The sequence below is a fragment of the Lactuca sativa genome, chromosome 5, assembly GCF_002870075.4.
Source record: "Lactuca sativa cultivar Salinas chromosome 5, Lsat_Salinas_v11, whole genome shotgun sequence".
NCBI lineage: Eukaryota > Viridiplantae > Streptophyta > Magnoliopsida > Asterales > Asteraceae > Lactuca > Lactuca sativa.
This window is the reverse complement of record NC_056627.2, coordinates 367,889,786-367,910,815: the sequence shown is the minus strand read 5'-3', so window position 1 is coordinate 367,910,815 and position 21,030 is coordinate 367,889,786. Positions and strand designations below refer to the sequence as shown.

Below are 21,030 nucleotides of genomic sequence, written 5' to 3'. Positions count from 1 at the left end.
TGGACCCTTCGGTCCGGTCTATACAACACATAGCATACATATCACAATACAAAATCTCAAACATACACATACACATAAGACCCTCCGGTCTGCACATAGATACCACTCTAGGTAATGTATAGTGAGAAGACTCACATCGGGTAACTCGGATAATCTCGCTCTCGAAATACTGATCTAGCCTCCGCCTAACCACATAAATAAATCCCTCAAATAAACAACGGCTCTCAAAGGCTAGATTGAACCCTTCCTATAATCCCACAGAAGGGTAAAAGACCATTTTACCCCTCCCTGACTCAAAAGTCCACATGTTAACCAAAACCCTAAAAGTCAAGAAAGTCAACAGCAAGCAGTACGCAGGGCGTACTCCAGCTAACTAGAATCGTGGGACTCGGCCCCCTACACGGCGCGTACTGGGATTACGCCCAGTGTAAGTCCCAGTTTCATATTTCCTTCATTTTTAGTCTGAATCCATTAAGACCTAAGTTCATATTATAGATCTAAGCTCTGTAATGCCTCTTAAGCCATAAAGTTTAAACCTTTAAGCCTTTGCATGGTTGTAAAGGTCACCATTCACTTCAAACATATAACCTCTTTCCCCATTAAGCCCTAAACTCATGCATGACTTAATCTTAACGTCCAAGATTGGATTTTTATGAACCCACAACTCATATTACTCTGAAATATGGCAGATCTAAGCTTATGGAGACCATTTGTTCATAATGTCTCCACCTTTGGACCAAAAACTCTAAAAAATTGGTCCATGAAGCATAAATCAAAAATGATAAGGAAAACTTTGAGCTTTTTACCTCCAAGTGAAGCTCCACCCTTTGTAGAACTCAGATCCAAGCTTGTACTCCAACTTCTATCCTCCACAAGAACCTCCTCTTCTTCTTCACTATCACACAAAGGCACTTTCTAGCTCAAGAACACTCACACACAAGCTTTAGAACGATGATATTGCTCTCCTAGGGTTTCTCTCTGTGGGATGGTGGCTGGAGACAAGACCATATCATTCCTTTTATAGCCCTCAAGCCACAATTAGGGTTTTACATCTGGGCCAGCTGCGCCCAGCGTACCTAGGCGAGTCTGTCTCCAAAATAAGCACATGAGTACACGCAGCGTACTCTTCAGTACGCCCAGAGTACTCAATTGCCATACTTTTGCCTTTAGAGGCTAAAGTTGACAACTTGATAAAGAAGAAGGGTTTAAGAGATGCATCTGAATTTCGGACTGTTACAAATAAATAATTTCCTATTTAATTATAAGAGTTTAATGAATATTTATTAAAATCAATTTCTAATAAATAATCAATTATATCAAGTTGTTGTTAGTGTGACCCATTAGTATCATATGTTAATTAGCAATATCACTTTAATATGATTCTTGAGCATACTAGATCTTTCAAGTATGTCATCAACATATAATACTACAAAGGTTACTATACTCCCAATAGCTTTGACATACACACAGGACACATCTTCACTTCTAAAAAAACCAAACCCTTTGAACTTTTAATGAAAGCAAAGATTCCAGCTGCGAGACCGCTTGTTTTAATCCATAGATGGATTTATCAAGCTTACACACTCTATTAGGAAACTTTGAATCAACAAAACACTCTGGCGGACTTATGTAAACATCTTCAGTCAACTTCCCATTAAGGAAAGCGGTTTTGACATCCATCTGTCAAATTTCATAATCATGAAAGGCAGCTATGGCGAGCATTATCCTGATAGATTTAATCTTGGCCACTGATGAGAAGGTCTCATCATAGTCATTCCATGGGGTTTGAGTAAAGCCTTTCGCAACCAGTCGTGCCTCGAATATGTATCTTGATCCCTTTCAAGATATTATCCATATATGCATAAGGACATAAAACTTTTAACATTCATTTAATCTATCTCCATAGATTTTACATTCCAAAAATGTATCTTATCCTTCCTAAGTCTTTCATTTTAGAAACACAATCTGAGTCAATGTGAAAAGGTATGGCATGGTCAGAATGTAATTTCTCATGATTAAGTATTTCACATTCATACAAGATTAGGAATGTCACTTTGGTCACACTAGTTGTTAGTAAGCACATATGTTCTATTCATTTTGATATAAAAGCATACATTGTGGTTTTACATAAAAATTATGATTGAAACATTGAGATGTTTGCTTTATATCCAAAAGTGGATCTCAAGCTTGACACATTTTGTTAGGATAACATAGATTAAGAAAACCTCCAGACTAATCTATATAAATATGAAACAACCCAAAAATACCACCCAAAAATTTCGATTTTTATTATAACAAAAACCACGAGACTGAGTATCACATAATAAAACCATATGCTGCGTGTTTCAAAAACCGTAATAAAATACTGTGAGAAAAACTGCATCACAACTGTATCCAAACATATCAAGAAAACTAAATCAACTCCCAGGACAAAACTGAAGCTGTGGTGTGTGCGATGCCATCATCCCGAGCTCTTCCCTTTGCTTGCGGAAGTACCTGAAACCAAAACTGAAACTGTAAGCACGAAGCTTAGTGAGCTCCCCCAAACTACCACATACCATACAATACATATAAAGCACATACTGGGCCTTGCCCACTGCATCAGACCAAGGTCTGGAACTAGCTGCATCGGACCGCAGTCCGGAACTGACTGGGACCTTGTCCCCTGCATCGGACCGAAGTCCGGAACTGACTGCATCCGACCGAAGTCCGGAACTAGCTGCATCGGACCGAAGTCCGGAACTGACTGGGACCTTGTCCCCTGCATCGGACCGAAGTCCGGAACTGGCTGATCATGGCATAGCATAACACATATCAACTATTATAATCACATATACTGCATACTGCATCGGAACAGAGTCCGGAACACATAACACAAACATGCTTGAATCACAAAGACATCAAGCACTCTAACTACTGCATCGGACCAAAGTCCGGGACTACTGCTAACTAAACGGGCTGGCATTGTGGCCGTAGACCCGTTCCTACTGAAAGGAGACTCACCTCATGAACTGGCTGCTGTGTGAATGGCTCTGGAAGCTAACTGTTGCTGCTCCGGTATCTCCCCGGCTACAAGTGCATAAACACACTCAATCAAATGCTAAACACTGCACTGGGGTACAATAACTCTTTTACCCTTGGTCAAAGACAACTCTCTCGGTCAAAATCAACCCACAATTGACCTGACTCGCCGAGTTGGGCCGCCAACTCGCCAAGTCTCTAGTCTCACTTCTCAACCCTACTCGTGGCTACTCGTTGAGTATGGCATCGACTCGACGAGTACTCTCTCGATCCAAGAACTCAGACAATCTTCATCCGACTCGTCGAGTCATATGAACAACTCGACGAGTTGTTCTTGAGCTAAGAAGATTGCCTTGGACTCGCCGAGTTGTATGAACAACTCGTCGAGTCCCTCCATTACTGAGTCTGCTCTCCAACTCACTGAGTCCACTCTACTACTCACTGGCTTCCACTCGTCATCACTCAAAAAGGGGGAAAACGGGACTCGCGACTTGACTCGCCGAGTCGTTCTTCCGACTCGCCGAGTCATAGCCATGCAGCTACTCTAAACTCGATTCTGCTTGAATCCAGCGGCTGAAACTTATAGATCTGGGCTTCCTTAACTCGATTAGCACGTAAAGATTCTATCTTTACGTGCCCAAAAGCGACCAAGAAGATAATAAGGCTCAAAAAGCATAATAAAGGCTAGATCTAGGGTTCTTATGCAAGGCATCTCCAAAAAGGCAACAGATCCGGGCTCTACAACTCCTAAATGAACAGATCTAGGGATATCTCGTCCCATTAAGGCATCCATACAACTATAGGGCTTAGAAAATGCATCAAACTAGCCCTAGAAGAGTTCTAATGAAGATCTAAAGCATAAAACAGAAGGAATCCGAGAAATACCTCAATGAACTCTGATTTTTCCCTTAGATCTTTGCTCCACACCTCTTCTCTTTGCTCCTTTCTTCTTCTTCTTCTTCAAGCCTTCAAAATCCACACAAAAGCACTTAAAGCAAATAAGGGATGGATTAGGGTTTTCTCACAGCTCTCTGAGGGTGGAGGAGGCGGGTTTGGGGCACAAAGCATTGCTTAAATAGTGAGCAACCCGGGGATTTAGGGTTTCTTCCAGGCAGGCAGACTCGCCGAGTCCCGAATATGGACTCGCCGAGTCGCCAACTAACACGTGCACGAAAACTCGACCCTACTCGACGAGTCAGGCCATAGACTCGCCGAGTCCCTCAATAAAACTTCTAAATAAATGCCACGAAAGCAACATACCAGAGACGGGGCGTTACAAAATATCTTAAAGTAGATGTCTATTAAGAAAAGTGGTCTTTCTTGAAATCTATTTGCTATATTTCATATTGAGAATATGAATTTACAATATCCTTGTTGATCTAATCATAGCTACTTGTGAAAAAGGTTTGATCATAGTCAATGTCATGAGTATGACAAGGACCATAGTCAATGACATGAGTATGAGAAAATCTTTATATAACAAGTCTTGCTTTAAATGTGTATGATCATCCATGTAATGTGTTCTTTCTAGAAGAATTACTTACTCCTTATAGCCTTGCTACAGATAGGAAGTTCATTCAAGACCATACTTAATTATCATACATGGATTATATCTCATGTTCATGACTCTAAGTCATTAATCAGAATCGAGATCTGACATAGCATCTTGGGACATTTCATGATATTGTTTCACTCGCAAACATTTCTATGATATTTCAGGGATTTTTTGAGATGGGATCTTATTAAGATAAAAAGATTTATTCACTTGTCACTATAATACATTTTTCTTAAACCATCGAGAAAAAGAAATTATTTTTACATGTCTTATTTTGAAACATGGTATGGTGGGGTTCCATTAAGGTCATTGGGCAATATATTGTTGATGCATAGTACATAAACCTTAACATATGCCCCTTGTTTCTTTATGAGAATAATTATTTATAAAATTCAAAAAGATAGACAAGATAATGTTTGCAGATCAATCAAATCCAATCCAGTAAACATGTTTGATATTTTTTTCTTTAATGAAGAAGATATTATGAAAGAACTATGATATAATAGCGGTCACCAGCCGCTATTTGAAATCGCGGTTCTCACGGCGGTATGGCGGTGGTATAACATTTTTTATATTATGTAGAATTTATATATATTAGAGTATTAATTAGTAAAACATACTTCAGAGTTCAACCCAATCCAGTTAATTAGTTAATCAGTAAATCATACTTCAAATATCATATTTAGTTAACCATACTTCTCATATCATAATTAGTTGATCATACTTTACATACAGGTTACCTATGTCACAGCTAATCATACTTTAACACAATCAACAAGAAAATATAAACAATACTTATCATTTTATCATATTTGAACACAATCACGGTTAAAAAAATAAAATGATTTAAGGAATTTGATAGTTAATTGTAATGTAGTATTTCAAGCCTTCAACACAATTAGCAAGACAACACATACATGGTTTCAATGGAAGTCATGACAGTCACAAAATCACAATTTTATTCAATGGAATGGCACAAAGATTTTGGTTTGGGCTAAGAAAAAACAATTTTATTCAATGGAATTGCACCAAAAAAACATTTTTTATGTAAAATAGCCCAAAAATAGAATTTATTCAAATAGCGGTTATAGCGCTGCTATAGCGGTAGCCATAATCACGGTAAATAGTTGTAAATCACAGCGTTAATAGCGTCACCGTTGTTTTGAAATAACGTTTATTTACCTCTATTAATCGCTAGAACGCCACTATAGCACCGTTCTAACGTCGGGATTGACTACATAGGTGACAAGTTAAAATCGGAGTTTAAAAAGAAAGTAGACATGTAAAAGTTTAAAACCACTATTTCTTGTTATTAAGTATAGTAGCCATACCAATTTTCTAACTTGGATATGTATAAAAATTTAGTATGCATTGCCAATTTACCATTATAAAATTTACTTTTACACCAAATTTGTAACAGTATGTTCATGAATGAATGGTAATAAGCAAAAAGCAACCTAAATCAAAATTCTCATTGCTTAAGCAGTTTGAATTAGCAGAATTAGCTCTCCCCACTACACTAGTACACTAGTGACCTGTCCATCGGGCTTTTATTGGTCCAGATCATACAAGACTTTCTTTTGCTTTAGGATAAAACCGGTCCGGACTGCAGGCTTTGAACAATTCAAAATTTTATGCTAAGGACCTGGTTTTTTTTTTAGACCGAACTTGGGCCAGCTACAACACTAGGCTATAACCTAGGCAATTCAACTTCGGACCTGCCCGAACTGTGTTTTTATTTTGTTTTTTTATATTTTCATGTTTTTTCTATTAAATACTTAAATAACCTTTAGGTGGAGTGTTTTATTTATTTATTTATTTATTTATCTATGACAAAACCATTGGAATTTATAAAAATAGATATTTAAGTATCCGTTTTGAATTTCATATTAATAAATTAAAAAGATGCATTTTTTTAACTTTTTCTAATTTTATAATATATACAATCAAACAATGCATTTTTTTTGTAGTTTCTTGAAATTTATATGCATTAGTTAATAAGTAAGAATGTTAATAAAAACAAACGGTTTTTTTGGACCAAACGACCGGTCCGGTCCTTTTTGACCGGTGTGGCCAAAGTTTGACCAGACCATGCTTTTTCTAACCGCACTGTATGCACACCTAGGCCAACAAAATTGAAGGAATTAGAGAACCAATTTTTAATCTCCTAATTGAGGTAGCAGCTGTGTTTATATAAGCATCTTCACCCTACACAAACATGTGAAACCACAAATCCGTAGACCTCTTCCCACTTAAGTTGAGCACGAATTATATTTGGTAAACATGCAATATTTGAAACCATAACATACTTTGTTATTCTCATCATTAAGCATTGTGACACGGTTTAATTTCTTTATTGAATTTACGCATAAATAACTCTTGTTCCTACATAAATTATGTAGAAATTGTTAAGAAGATTGACCAATGACGATTGTGGCACATGTCAAAATATATTGAGCAAGAAGGATCGTGGTACAAATTAACAAATGTGAAAGCGTTATCCGCATTAATTCAACCTTTTGAGCACTAACTTTGTATATTATAAATTAATTGCAGATGAATCATGCATTGTGGTTTGTATACTTGTCTTAAGGTACAACTCATTGGCAGACACAAAATGATTTTTTTAATTACAAGCGGGGAGGCATGAGGAAGCATCAAAAAGTATACCATGAAAGAACAAAACATGTAAATACGCATATCCATAGTGGAGATCGATCATCCAAAGCAGTCATGGTTGTTGATGCTATTTTATTGATGGGAGTTGTTGAAGACATCTACTTAATTGAGGTTTGTCTTTTCAAAATAAAAGAAAAAAGAAAATGATAAACCGCACCATTTGAACGGCACACGTCAACCTGCCAACAGACTTGTCAAACTAAGTGACAACTGTTATTCTTATGTTTTGGTTTTCTTTTGCAACTATATATAAGACTGGTAGGTGTCATCTTACCACACACATATGCACCATATCATTTTCACCTCATCCTACAAAACTGATAGGAAATGATCTTACAACACCACTTCTCACTCCCATTACTCCCCTCATTTTTTAAAATTCAAATATATAAAAATAACATATCAATATTATAATTTATTTATAGGTAATTAAAAGTCATGGAATAGATATACCACACACCACACTGTCATGTCACTCCACTGCACCGTGCGGTGCACACCGATGAGTCTAAGAGAGTTTGTTAATCTTTGTAATTGTGGGTTCAAGAAGAGTTGTATTTGTATGTTGAAACAACTGTACGTCCTATTTTACGCAAGACATTTAGAGGGTGTTTGTAGAAATTCACTTATAGCTTATTAGCTTATAGCGGTGTGAGAAAGCAACTTTTGCAAAAGTATTGAGATTAGAAATAAGCTATAAGCTATAAGCAAGGGGGAAGCTTTTTAAAAGTAGCTAATTTTTAATGTTTCTTATCCAAACACTTAAACTTAGCTTATACAATAAGCTATAAGCTCTCTCTTTTTCCCCTATCCAAACACCCTCTTACTTTTAGTTTTACCTAACTAGTTGATTATGTGTCATTCTAACTTGCCATATATTCTAAGTGGTGAAAACACATTTGTAAGCAATATAAATTTACATTTCTCTTCATATATATACCACAAAACACAAAGAAAAATGGACAGAGTGGGTCTGCCCTATCTTATTTTCAAACATGGTATATATGGTGGGATCCCATTTAGGTTAATGTTTCAGTTGATGAATAATAATAATAATAATAATAATAATAATAATACACAAACCTTAAATTAGGGTCCTACCAGTTTCAGCTTTCTCTCTCTATCTCTTTATTTTCTTTTAATTTCTATATGAAGATCAGGATTCATGTATGTTGTCATAGGAACATTTATGCAGGCTGCAGCAAATACTACAACACAACATTCATTTTTAGTTTGACTAGTGAACATATATATATATATATATATATATATATATATATATATATATATATATATATATATATATATATATATATATATATATTATTGTTAATTGGATGAAATAGATGTAGAACTAAAATATATAGAATAATTATTTATGAAATTCAAAAAAGATAGACAAAGAAAAGTGCTTGACCCATACTAAAAAGTTACTTATTTTTACCCACTATCCAATTGGCACCTTTAGGTTGTGAAGAAGATTTAATGAAAGAATGATGATAGCATTCAGGACAAACTGAAAAATCAGAAAGAGAGTGATGTGCATATCTAAAAAGCACTAATCATTATTAATACCCTCGGGGGACTTTCTCTTTAATCTTTATCAAGGACAGTCGTGAGTGAAACCATGTTTTCTAACTTGGGTATTGGGTATGTAAATATGTACTACTATAAATAAAAATATATTACGTCATGTGTATGCATTACCATGATCATTTTTATTTTTACCACTAAATTTTTATAATGGTATCAGCAAAAAGCAACCTAACGCGTTTTAAATGCTATCTTTGAAATAAATATTTCATTGCTTAATTAAGCATTTTCAATTGGCAGAATTAGCATGCCACATTGCACCACTACACTAGTATATATACCACCAACAAAAATGAAGGATTAAAAAAAGATTAATTGGTGGGGTCAAACTTCATAGCATGATTATGAAAGGAAACGATTTTCTTACTTTTTAGTTTTTTCTGTGTCTCATGTTTAAACCACCATCCCCATAAACCTGCAATACAGGTGTAGGATAGTAATTTTAATTTTTAAGAGTAAATTACATTTTTGGTCCCCAATAGCCTTGTCTTGCAATTTTGGTGAATCTTGGTCCCTGAGTTTGTTCAAAGGTTGTATACTCAATAGTTTCCTTTTGAAATATCGGTGCCTATAGGGACCATAATCGTTGCAACAAATGAAAATAGCCACCAATATTGCAAGAGAAAACTATTCGGGACCAAAACTGAAATTTTTGAAAAAACCCAGGGACCAAAAAAGTAATATATTCGAATTTTAGATGTCTTACATAATAGTAACATTTTTATATTTATTTATCCATTTAAGCAAAGACATCAACTTTTACCTAACTCGTTAACTAGATGCCATTTTTAAGTGGCAAACACATAATATTTCTAAGAAATATATTTACCACCATCACAAATCTTTATCAAAAATACTTTTTCATTTCTACGTGCCAATAAGCACAAAGAAAGAAAAAATTCCAAAGCATGCCCCGATCTTATTTTGAAACATGGTGATGGTATGGTGGGATTCTATTTAGGTCAATATTCAGTTCATGAATGATACACAAACCTTAGATTAGGGTCCTACCAGTTTCAGCCTTCACTTAACATGTTTCCCTTTTTATTTATTTCATAAGAAAAGAAAAGAACAGGCTTAAGTAACTTACAAAAATCTTGTAGCTTGTTAATAGTAATACTACTTGTCTCCAACTTGTCAAAAGGAACATTAATCTCAGCCACGCCATATCTGCAACAATAATTACCAAAACATTCATTTTAGTTTCACTAGAGAAATAACTAAAATAGATATAAGTTAGAGCTAAAGGTGATACTATATATGTACCCTTTTTTTTCCTAAACAAGTAATTTAGGTTATGCCTTATATATATATATATATATATATATATATATATATATATATATATATATATATATATATATATATATATATATATATATATATATATATATATATATATATATATATATATATATATATATAAGGGATACGAGTGAAAAGGGTCAAACAGGTCGACAGTCTCCAAAGTCCCAAAGTCGATTCACACGCATACAATCTTCTATTTTGCTATATTTTTTTAAAATTCAAAAAGATATACAAAAAGGTGCTTGATCCATATTAAAAATTACTCATTAAAAAACGACTACCAATTGCTACTTGTAGGCGATGATCTCTCCAATGAAGAAGAAATTAGGAAAGAATGATGATAGCATTCAGGACAAGTTAAAAAAAAAAAAAAAAAAAAAAAAAAAAAAAAAAAAAAAAAAAAAATCATTCATGTTAAAAAAGAGAGTGCACGTGTAAAAAGGCCTAGTGTCTAATCCCCTCTGATTTTGACAGGACTTTCGTTTTATTATGTATAGTAGCCATCCCAAGTTTCTAATTTGGGTATGCAGTATACACTATCTCTGTAGAATTATCTAGATAATTAGGTTGTGTTTGGCACCCCAAAACTAGCTTATAAAGCTAGTTTTATTTTCGAGCTTTTTTAAATTGTCATCTTTGACAAACCAAAAAATAGTCTATAAGCTAGGTTATTAAAAAACTACTTAGACAAGCATTTCTGGAGCTTTATTAAAATATTTCAAATATACCCTTAATTAATTATAGAAAAATCATTATCCTAAATGTTTTTTTATATCATCCAGCTAGTTTTTACCAAACATAGCCTTAGTGTTGAATTATTTTATTATGTAAAGTGGACATCCCAAGTTTTCTCCACAAAGATCCAAGTTTTATTCTCACTTTTGTGGTTTTAACCAACAAGGTATCATCCACCTTGTTTTATGTGTTGATCATCCACCTAGAAATAACTTGTTCTCTCCACCTTATCCTAACTGCACCATTTCTCATCAATCGGTTACCCTATCGTATTCTAAAATTCCAAACCTTCTTTGGTAAAAACTAGCACGACATGCTAACCCTTGCATCACACATCTCTTCAATTTTCATCACCATCTTTCTTTCTCATGAAACCACCATCGTAAATCTATTTGTTATTTTGCACACGAGGCACTCAAAGCATCAAAAACTTCCAATAAAAAATCACCATAGTCTTGTCTTTATTCAAATCCTAAACCAAAAGCAATGTGAGGCATCCACAACAAAAACTTTGAAAAACCAAAATTAATTTGGGTGGGCTTCAAACACATAACATACATCGTATTAAACAGTAATGGGAATAAGATTGGGAAGAAAACAATTAAGAGACGAAGACAATTTCTTTCACGGATAGAGGCTGTAGGAGGCATCTAGTTGTTTGTTTTTTCTTATTTTAGTAGATTTATTAATTGTTATGTTTTATCTTTTTTTATTGATTTAATATGTTTAATTGCTGTGTATGTGAGATGAAGTTAATAATAATAGTATTGAATTGATTAATTACCATGTCTTATTTCATGTTTTTCTCTTGGTTCATGCTGTAATACTTATATTTTGAAATATAAAGTTTTATTGTAAGGGACCAAACAGTATATAGTGTAGTATCCGGTTGCATCTTGTATAAAAAGAGATACCTGGTAGTGGTCAGCAAGTTAATCCATTTTTCCCAAATGAGGCCTGATATCATATCAGGTTTGCTGCAGCAACTACCAAGCACATGAAATGACTCAAATCCTACCTCAAAAGAAATCCTGGGAGTGGTCTACTGTTTAGAAGATTGGGGAGGTTACTTAGAAAACATCAGATATTATACCTTCTTATAGTATACGGAAATCCCATCACCTTAAGAAGCAAGAAGCAGCCGCCAGTGTCAACTGTGGTGAAGCACAACTCAGAGCTATGTTCCAATAGGGATTTGTTTCAAAAAGTCAAAAATGTTCCAATACATCTCCTATCCTATGTGACAACATGGTGCCCATTGAGACTGCAAAAATCCACTTCATCACAACCGAAGAAAAAAAAAAAAAAAAACATGTGGAAATTCATAGTCTCGTTATCCTGGAAAAAGCCTTCATCCCAACTGATTTTGTTGAATCATATAATTTATCTTTAAAATATCATATCTTGAGACTTGAGAGATAAGGAATTAAGGATATAATTCAAATTATAATATAGGACCCCTTATCAATCTTTTAATTAACTTTTTGGACACATAGAATTGAAAACACTAACCGCCTTCTTTCCTATTCTTCATTCTTTAATCTCTAAAAGAAAGGTAATGGTTATGCTTTACCATCATAAATTTTATTTTTACACTATTAACTTTTTTATAGACATTATCAAAAAGCAGGCATTTTAAAATAAATATTTCAATTTCATTGCTTAGTTAAGCATTTTCAATTAGCAGAATTAGCATTCCTCACTTCACCACTAGCACACAAGTATGAAGAAGGATTACAGAAATATTAGTGGGGTCAAAGCATGACTATGAATTATGAAAGGTAGTGAGAGAAACAGGTTTGGCTTTTTCTTACTCTTGTTAATAATTTTCTAATGGGAGTAGTGGCCGTGTTTAAATCGCGTAGAGAGTTATTTGCATTAAACCTTTTTGACTATTACTATGATGCATGGTGCATGTCTCCATCTATGATGGGTACAGATTTCGGTACAACTGCATCATCATCATCATCATCATATATATATATATATATATATATATATATATATATATACATACATATACATATAAAGCCAAAAACGTGTGCTTACCTTTCAATTTGCTTTGTGATGCCACATTTAAACATCCGTCTTTGTAACCCTGCAATAGATCAGTGTCTAGTTTAGGATAATAATTTTATACCACAAAACATTTTGTGATATTTGTTATTTAGCAACATGACATCAATCTCAGCATCATATTATTATTGCTGCAGCATAGATATTTTAAGAGTCCATGAAGATTAGATTATACTTCATTGGTACAAATGTATCTGATAAAACTAAATGTAGTGTAATCAGGAGATAGCATGCATTTTGCATTCTAAACAAGCAAACTATTTATTTCATTGGGATTTCTGTAATTTTGCCATAACTCAAGATAAAGGAAAAGTGACAAGCATATGAAGGTTTTAAAAGAGAGCAAACGTGTAAAAACAGAAATCCTTAAAGCCCTTCCCACTTAAGCATAAATTATACTTATTTAGTAAACATTGTAATCTTTGAAATCATAAAATAAAATAGTTTATTGTTCTCATTACTTTCTTCATGTCCGAAACAAGAAGCTACCATGAAAGGTACGGAACGTGGTACTACAAACGTGTAAAAATTAAAAAATATAAAGCAAAATCCCCATTAATTAGCTTTTTGAGCACTAAATCTATACATGTCAGCAGCACTAGAGAACAGGATCATTATATTATATATTAATCTCAGATGACTCACTGTTGTTGGTAATCCTCATTAAGACAATATACTTGTCTTAAAATATAACTAATTGGTGGGCACAAAATGTTTTTCTAATTACAAAAAGGGAGGCGTGTGGATTGCATTAATTATCATACGACCTGATCAGAAAATATAGGAATCCTACAAAACTAGTCCTGAAATATCTCCTGAAAGTACCGAAAACAGACGTAAGCCTTTTTGCCTCTAATAGGGACACATAAGCCATAAGGTAATTAAACAAATGAAGTACTAAAACTGAACTAAAAGAATCTTAAAGACTGTTTTACCTTGACATCAAAATGAAAATTCAACTTCATGCACCTTTCAGACAGGAATGTGATGAGGCGACCATAATGCATTCTTGCATTTTAATGCACTGAAATGAAATGCTAAGCAACTTGGATTCCATTTGCTGCATTAAGTTAAGCAATTAAAAACAGGTCTCAATCAATTTTCACTACAGTATATTTACAAATTACTGAACCTTTACGTAAATTCAACATGCTGTATTGTAATATGATATTTTACCATAAGTGCTACACATGTTGGTAACCATGTACTAACATTCAGGAAAAAAAAAATCTATGTTACAGTACAGACTACAGACAACTGATAGTGGGAAAATTCTATATGCTGCACTATGGTTTATGTGGTGTCATTTTCTAAGAATTACAACATTGACCAGTCAAGAAATTGAAATGTTCATATTTGTCCTTTCTGAATCACTTGATAATATTATCTTTCTCCCTAATCAATATTTTTTCAAATCAAATTTAGGAAATTAGCATAGAACACTTGAGAAATAACAGGCATTGCACTAGTGTGTTATGAAAAGACCATTCCCCATAAGATGAAAGGATAAAAGGAGAAAGGACAAGCAAGTTCCACCAAGTTCACAAATAAATCCACTTAATAATATGCACCATATATTTTCATGAATTGTGATTGGACAAGCTGGGAGAATTGTCAAGAGAGACAGATGTCAAGTTTTAGCACTTACCCATGTTTCATATCTAATGGAAGGGCCTTGTATATAAGTTGCACTTGCATCCCCACAAATCAAATTACATGAAAAATAAAAGAGTTGGTAAAGAAACAACTAACCATGAGCACCACAATTGACATTTCCAACGAAAATGAAACTTCTCAAAACTACAAGAAACAAAAGAAATCCTCTTTCCTTGTTAAGCTATCTTCTCTTATAGAGAAACATGATGAACAACATATGCAAAAAGTCATTCATAGCATCAAGGTAGGAATTGCCTTGGTTTTGGTTTCACTTCTCTACCTCCTTGATCCACTTTTTAACCAAGTTGGGGAAAATGCCATGTGGGCCATCATGACTGTTGTGGTTGTCTTTGAGTTCTATGCAGGTTTGTCTTCAATTTTTGAAATTAAAAGTGCTCATATCTTATAGTTCTAAAGTGCTCAATCTTTCATCTCTAAAAACAAGTATTCCTGACAATTGATATATGTATGACAGGTGCCACATTAAGCAAAGGTTTGCTCCGTGGAGTTGGAACTATACTTGGAGGTGGATTAGGGTGCTTGGCAGCAATTATGGCAGATGATTTAGGAAAGATAGGAAATGCAGTGGTGGTTGGTGCTTCAGTCTTTATTTTTGGTAAGCAAATACATAAGATATATAGCAATATTATGATGATGTCATTAAGTATGTTTGTTAAGAATCAATTTTAAACATGTAGGTGCTGTGGCAACATACTGTAGATTGATTCCAAGTATAAAAAGGAGATATGATTATGGGGTGATGATCTTCATTCTCACCTTCAATCTGGTAGCAGTATCTGGTTTGCGTGCTGATAAAATTCTTGAATTAGCCCGTGAGCGTTTGTCAACAATTGGTATGGGTTTTGCTGTGTGTATATTCATCAGTTTACTCATTTTCCCAATGTGGGCTAGTGATGAACTTCATCGTGTCACATCCTCCAACTTTGACAAACTGGCTTGCTGCATTGAAGGTAATTAAAAAGTGGTGATAATGTTTTTTTTAGTATCATTATATGAAAACAGTTGAATGATGAATTGTAGATTGCATGAAAGCGTACTTCAGTGTAGTCAGTGAGAAAGAAAGCATGCCAAGCATTAATGTCAGTGGTTGCAAGTCAGTGTTGCACTCAAAATCAAGTGAAGAATCACTGGTAATATCTCTTACTAGTTAGTGGTCCATGTTCACATGCACTTGACCTAAGAATATTCAAAAACAAATTATGCTTACAGATACTAAACAATCCTGTCTATTTGTTTAATTCTATTACTAAATAAAAATAAAAAAGACTGGAAAATTAATTTGAAAGGATAAACTTCAAAGTTCAAAGCTAGCAATCATAAATGTCAACTAAAACTTGAAAGCAGATACAAATTGTACACAAATCAATCTGAACATAGATACAATTAGCTATATTTCTAAAAAAAAAAACATAAGTAAGTCATTTCTCAGAATTGTATCCATGTGTTTTGCTGGTCGAGTGATCTGCTTGTAAGTCTATGTTGCTGATTTGTATGTATGTATGTATGTATGTATGTATGTATGTATATATATATATATGCACACACACATACATACTACAAAATTAGCATCATGATTTATTGTATGACTTAACCAAAGAAAGTCAAGGTTTATACAGATCTAGATATCATATAAAACACCAATTTCTTTAACTGTGTAAAAACATCTTAAATTTTTTTTTCTGGCCTATGATTATACCTTGGTTGTAAAAAATGTCAACCTTCTAGAGCATTTACATATATTTTCCTTTTATAAGATGAAATGAATATGCTCTTTGACTTTTGTTGATCATAAATATATATCTATCCTAATACATGAAGATCATTTTGCCAAATGTCATCTTCTCATTAAATTTGCCACATGTAATTTTGTAAATTTTTTGATTAAATTTAAATCCACATGTCATTTTTTGGGTTTTTTGAATTAAATCAATTAATATGCCACATAATACTAGATTTATATATGTAAAGTATTAAATATATTTAATACGATAATAAATGCAAAGAATCTTAAAAAATACATAAGATATATTAAAATACATTGAATATGATAATAAATTTAATAAATATGACAAAACAATCATTGATATTATGGATGATCTTCTTAATAGTGATTCTATTTATTTATTAGTTGAATATGTTTATTTATTTCGAAATTTTATTTTAAAAAATTCTTAATATTTAAACTTTGATATATTTTTTTTATCAACCCGTGTAATACACGGGTTTCACACCTAGTATATATATATATATATATATATATATATATATATATATATATATATTCATATCCTGTTTGATTTTTAGGCAAATTTCGCAAGGTGGGAACCCTGGCATGGAAAATTTGGTTTCTATTATCCTTGGGAGAAATACTTACAGATAGGAGAGCTTATTAGGGAACTTGCTTCCATCATTCTGTCAATGAAAGAGTGTCTTGGATCACCATTACAGGTTTGTACACGTGTTCCTATCATAATACATTTCAGTTACTAAGTTAAGTGAGTAAGTAACTTAACATTGTTAATTTTTTGTACACAGCCCTCAACACCATTACAACATGCACTCAAGGAGCCATGCAAAAGTGTAGGGTTATCACTTGGATTAACCATGCGAGAGCTAGGAGAAAGTATCAGGAATATGAAAAGATGCCAAGCAAAAGTCCTAAAGTTGGAGTCCATTAAACTAGAGCTCAATCTACTTTCAACTTCACATAAACTACGAGGGATTGCAAATGTTGAATCTCTTGCCATAGCAAACTTCTTGTTTCTATTAATGGAAATAGTTGATAAGGTAGAAGTTTTGGCCAAAGAAGTGGAAGAACTTGGAGAGATCGCTGGTTTTCAATCTAAATAGCCCAACCTACCATACGGTTTTCAATGACAGAAGACTGTAAGCAAGCACAGCTTCAAAAAAAAACACTATGACTTATAATTTTACAAGGAGGATGTGGCACGTGTCTACATACATACTTGTAGCATGTATAAACAAAATGGACTTCTTAACTGTCAATATCCAAAACATTCTGGGTGGACAGGTGCTGTTTGGTGAATGTGAAGGAGTACCATTGAGATCAGAGCCATCTATTTACACTTTGGCTGGGTGGAAGTGTATTCAAAGAATAGTAATCATGGATCACATAGTGATGATGCAAACTGATCTAACATATATGTTAGTTTTTGGGGGTCTTTTTTTCCTTTTTGTATTATTATCAGTTATCATTATTTGGTAGATTTGTATTATCTTTTTAGTCTTTATAAATTATATATTTGGTATATATGTACTCCTGCTTTGGAATAAGATTAGTACGTAATAAATTTCTACAGCAATACAGACAAGAAATGGCATATAAATGGACGGCTTCATGAAATGTGGTAGTTTTTAATTTCATTACAAAATTATATCAATGATATTGGCTTTCTCCATAAAAGACAACAGTCTATTGTCCCACACGTACCAGATATTATATATAATAAAGGTGCAGTCAGCTTTACACTGAAGACAATCAGAGATGACAAAAAGGAGGCAAGAGGACATAATAGTCATAATTGGAGAAACCAATAGATATAGCACCCATATCCATATGGACTATTTCTAACCACAAAGAATTTAGGAGATAAATCAGAAGATAAAGTATGGTTTTACTCCCAATAAAGACGTTGATTATCACTGGATTGCTAATCAGATTGTTTGGTATATGCAAATTTGTACGAAGTGCTCCGAACACCAATGTCACCAGTGTTCTTTGTAATTCTGGCGTTTATACTGGAGGTGACCCATTCACCATAAGTCTGGCATATGTTCTTGATGAACTAAAAAGGGTTACACCTTCTCAAGAAGGTTATGACTACCGCGATATCTCTCCTTACCCTAACGCTTTTGCCTATGGTCATGCTTCTTGTAATCAAAACCTTAGAAGCATGGATTGCAAAACCTGCCTCGATGCAGCTGAAATCCAGATGTTAACTTCTTGCAACAATAGGATCGGTGCCAGAGCAGTGCTTAATGATTGTGCTACTAGGTATGAGCAATACCCATTTAAAGATTAATCCGTTAGCTTTCAACTAGTGGTTGTCACGTTTTCTGGATCTAATTCTATGTAATCCGTTTGATGTAACTGGTAATAATATTTGTAGTTTCTGCATATTGAGATCTAACTCCCGTATGTCTTTGGATTCAGTGAATGACATTATAGAATATGTTATAGAGAACAAATAGAAGATTTTCATTACTTACCTTTCTACCGATGTAAAATTTGCATCCATAACTGGCTCCCAGGGTCCTAAACCGTTCGTATTTCAAAAAAAAGGATCTGCAGTCAAACACAACCACAAGATCAACTCAAATTAAATTTTGAAGCGGAGTTTGAGGAAACAATCCGTTATTCAAAATCGGAAGGGATGGATTAATTAGGGCTTACCAAAACGTGGTACACTCTTAATCACATCACATTTTGAAATGCCTCTTCATTTTGACAAAACTGCAGTCGGTTGGATCGCTCAAATTGTCACTTTGGTCCAAAAAAAAAAAAAAAAAAAAAAAAAGTTTTGACTGCCACCACACCACAGGTCTAAAGTTTTATTTTGTTGCTTTGGTCCAGTTTTCTATAAACCTTTTCATAATGATTATTTTTCCCTTATATTTTTCTTTTTTTGTTTTTTTATTATTTAAATATTTATTTGGATTAAAAGAAAAAATAAAAAAGAAAATTTTCATTTTCTATTTTATTTTTATAAGTTTTTATAACAAAATAAAAAAATAAAAATAAAATCTCTCTGTCTCTCTCTCTCTCTCTTCCAACACCACACACTACCCTTATACCTCCTTCACTGGATCGAAAACCACTCCACCAACATACCTCAGACCTTCTCCACTCCCTTCCATCCTTTTTCTCGTCCATTTTCTTCAAAGATACACAAAGGAAAACATGGCAGCCACCACTCGTCACCGCACTGCCACCTTCTACCATCGTGTACCACCATTTCACAACCCATTATCCCTCCTTCTTCCGGTGACACAACAACCCCCAAGCAACCCTCCAACCTGCTACCTTACCTCTTCCTTCTTCCCCTCCGACAATCACTGTCGACATAAGCAAAAAGGAAGCAGTCGATAGACTGTCGGGCAGCCTCCTGCCACCGTAGATCTGCTCTTGGTCACCACCATCGACCACCTCTGTTATGCTTCTGCTGCTACTACGTAAGAATGACAATGAAAGGTTGAAGCAGCCGACAATATTAGGTTTAGGAGGAGAGTTACGTTACTCATGTCATCTGAATTTCGAGTTGCAGGTATGCTATCACTGTTGCTCCAATTGAGGGTTTTCGAGCCCTAATCACACCTAAATCAAAATTGTCGAGGCAAGCTTCAATATCTGGTAAAATCACACCGCAAAGAGAGGGTAATTCGAACCCTAGATGGATGAAGCAGGAAATGACGAGGGAGCTGTTTACGAATCGATACAGGAGGCAAAGCAGAAGATGCTCGACTACCTTTCTTCTCCGGTGAATAAAGAAACATAGCTGCTTGTGATCGGGACTGTTTCAGCGGAGATCGACCCTGATCAGAGGGTGTTTGGGTTCGCCAGTCGACACACGAGGGAGAGGCTGGATAGCTTGATCGGAGGCAGCAGCCTCCGGTCTCTGTTTTGGGTTTCTCGACGCGTGAAAGAAAAACGAGAGAGAGAGAGAGAGAGAGAAAGAGATTCTTTTTTATTTTTCTTTTAATAAGAAAAAACTTTTAAATAAATAAAAAATAGAAAAAGAAAATAACAAGGGTAAATCCGTCATTTAAAATATTTTTAAATCAAATTGGACCAAACTCGCAACAAAATGAAAACTTTGGACCTGTGGTGCTAGCCAAAACTTTTTTGGACCAAAGTGGCAATTTTGAGCAAACCACAGGGACCATTTGTGCAGTTTTGTCCTTCATTTTCTACGATTTAACATTCCAATTTTTTATTTTTTATTTTCTTTTTTTAATTACTTTATTTTAATATAAAAACATTTTATGCATAAATATTAAACAAATTTTATGTATACAAGCTTTTTTTTTGACAAATAAGTTTACTTTAACTTTTAAAAGCACATAATCAAAATGTCAAACTTTATTTTGCACAAACGAAAGAAATTAAATAACAAATTTATTAACATAAAACATATAAACTAACAATAAATGACAATAAAATAACTTACAACAAACGATAAATTACATATACAGTTAAATTAAATAACTCAATTACATATCATGTGTTTAAGGGCTAAAGTAATTCAACCCCAACAAGCCAGTAAAGGCCACCAAAGATATAAAGCATACCTAATCCCAATTCCTTTTGGGATATGTGGAAGGCAGCTGTCATTGAAGAACCAAACGAAGCAAGACATTTGTGTTTC

The 21,030-nt window shown here is 34.0% G+C and overlaps 3 protein-coding genes across 8 annotated transcripts; 2 read left to right on the top strand and 1 right to left on the bottom strand.

Annotated features, from left to right (window-relative positions):
- Window positions 1–8,206: 8,206 nt before the first annotated feature.
- Window positions 8,207–19,200, bottom strand: LOC111892298 (uncharacterized). Of its 6 annotated transcripts, XM_023888388.3 has the most exons (9): window positions 19,059–19,200; window positions 18,875–18,950; window positions 13,903–14,027; window positions 12,941–12,989; window positions 11,985–12,045; window positions 11,806–11,922; window positions 9,939–10,018; window positions 9,216–9,263; window positions 8,207–8,463 (listed from the first exon to the last, which is right to left on the bottom strand). In XM_023888388.3, the coding sequence occupies exons 3-9, from the start codon at window positions 13,972–13,974 to the stop codon at window positions 8,384–8,386; spliced, it is 507 nt and encodes a 168-aa protein (XP_023744156.1). In that variant the 5' UTR covers window positions 13,975–14,027; window positions 18,875–18,950; window positions 19,059–19,200; the 3' UTR covers window positions 8,207–8,383. The 6 variants fall into 6 exon arrangements, with proteins under 6 accessions (XP_023744156.1, XP_052619830.1, XP_023744144.1 ...); XM_052763870.1 differs by lacking the exon at window positions 19,059–19,200 and having other exon boundaries at window positions 18,875–19,058; XM_023888376.3 differs by lacking the exons at window positions 18,875–18,950; window positions 19,059–19,200 and adding an exon at window positions 15,401–15,538.
- On the top strand, window positions 14,707–17,978 carry LOC111892287 (aluminum-activated malate transporter 14). The gene is made up of 6 exons (XM_023888365.3): window positions 14,707–14,988; window positions 15,099–15,239; window positions 15,322–15,594; window positions 15,665–15,774; window positions 16,949–17,092; window positions 17,180–17,978. The coding sequence occupies exons 1-6, from the start codon at window positions 14,721–14,723 to the stop codon at window positions 17,492–17,494; spliced, it is 1,251 nt and encodes a 416-aa protein (XP_023744133.1). The 5' UTR covers window positions 14,707–14,720; the 3' UTR covers window positions 17,495–17,978.
- LOC111892903 (antifungal protein ginkbilobin-like protein) lies at window positions 18,274–18,856 on the top strand. Its single transcript, XM_023888984.2, has 2 exons — window positions 18,274–18,659; window positions 18,775–18,856. The coding sequence occupies exons 1-2, from the start codon at window positions 18,274–18,276 to the stop codon at window positions 18,854–18,856; spliced, it is 468 nt and encodes a 155-aa protein (XP_023744752.2).
- Window positions 19,201–21,030: the final 1,830 nt, after the last annotated feature.

What these genes read in the sequence shown, in the direction of transcription:
- LOC111892287 (XM_023888365.3), top strand. Translation starts at nt 14,721, where the DNA reads ATGAGCACCACAATTGACATTTCCAACGAAAATGAAACTTCTCAAAAC. An exon ending in TGCTTCAGTCTTTATTTTTG is followed by an intron (nt 15,240 to 15,321) that starts GTAAGCAAATAC and finishes TTAAACATGTAG; the next exon opens with GTGCTGTGGCAACATACTGT. An exon ending in ACTGGCTTGCTGCATTGAAG is followed by an intron (nt 15,595 to 15,664) that starts GTAATTAAAAAG and finishes GATGAATTGTAG; the next exon opens with ATTGCATGAAAGCGTACTTC.
- LOC111892298 (XM_023888388.3), bottom strand. Translation starts at nt 13,974, where the DNA reads ATGCATTATGGTCGCCTCATCACATTCCTGTCTGAAAGGTGCATGAAG. An exon ending in ATCACAAAGCAAATTGAAAG is followed by an intron (nt 12,046 to 12,940) that starts GTAAGCACACGT and finishes GCTTCACCACAG; the next exon opens with TTGACACTGGCGGCTGCTTC. An exon ending in TAACAAGCTACAAGATTTTT is followed by an intron (nt 9,264 to 9,938) that starts GTAAGTTACTTA and finishes CCTGTATTGCAG; the next exon opens with GTTTATGGGGATGGTGGTTT.
- LOC111892903 (XM_023888984.2), top strand. Translation starts at nt 18,274, where the DNA reads ATGGTTTTACTCCCAATAAAGACGTTGATTATCACTGGATTGCTAATC. An exon ending in CTTAATGATTGTGCTACTAG is followed by an intron (nt 18,660 to 18,774) that starts GTATGAGCAATA and finishes TAATATTTGTAG; the next exon opens with TTTCTGCATATTGAGATCTA.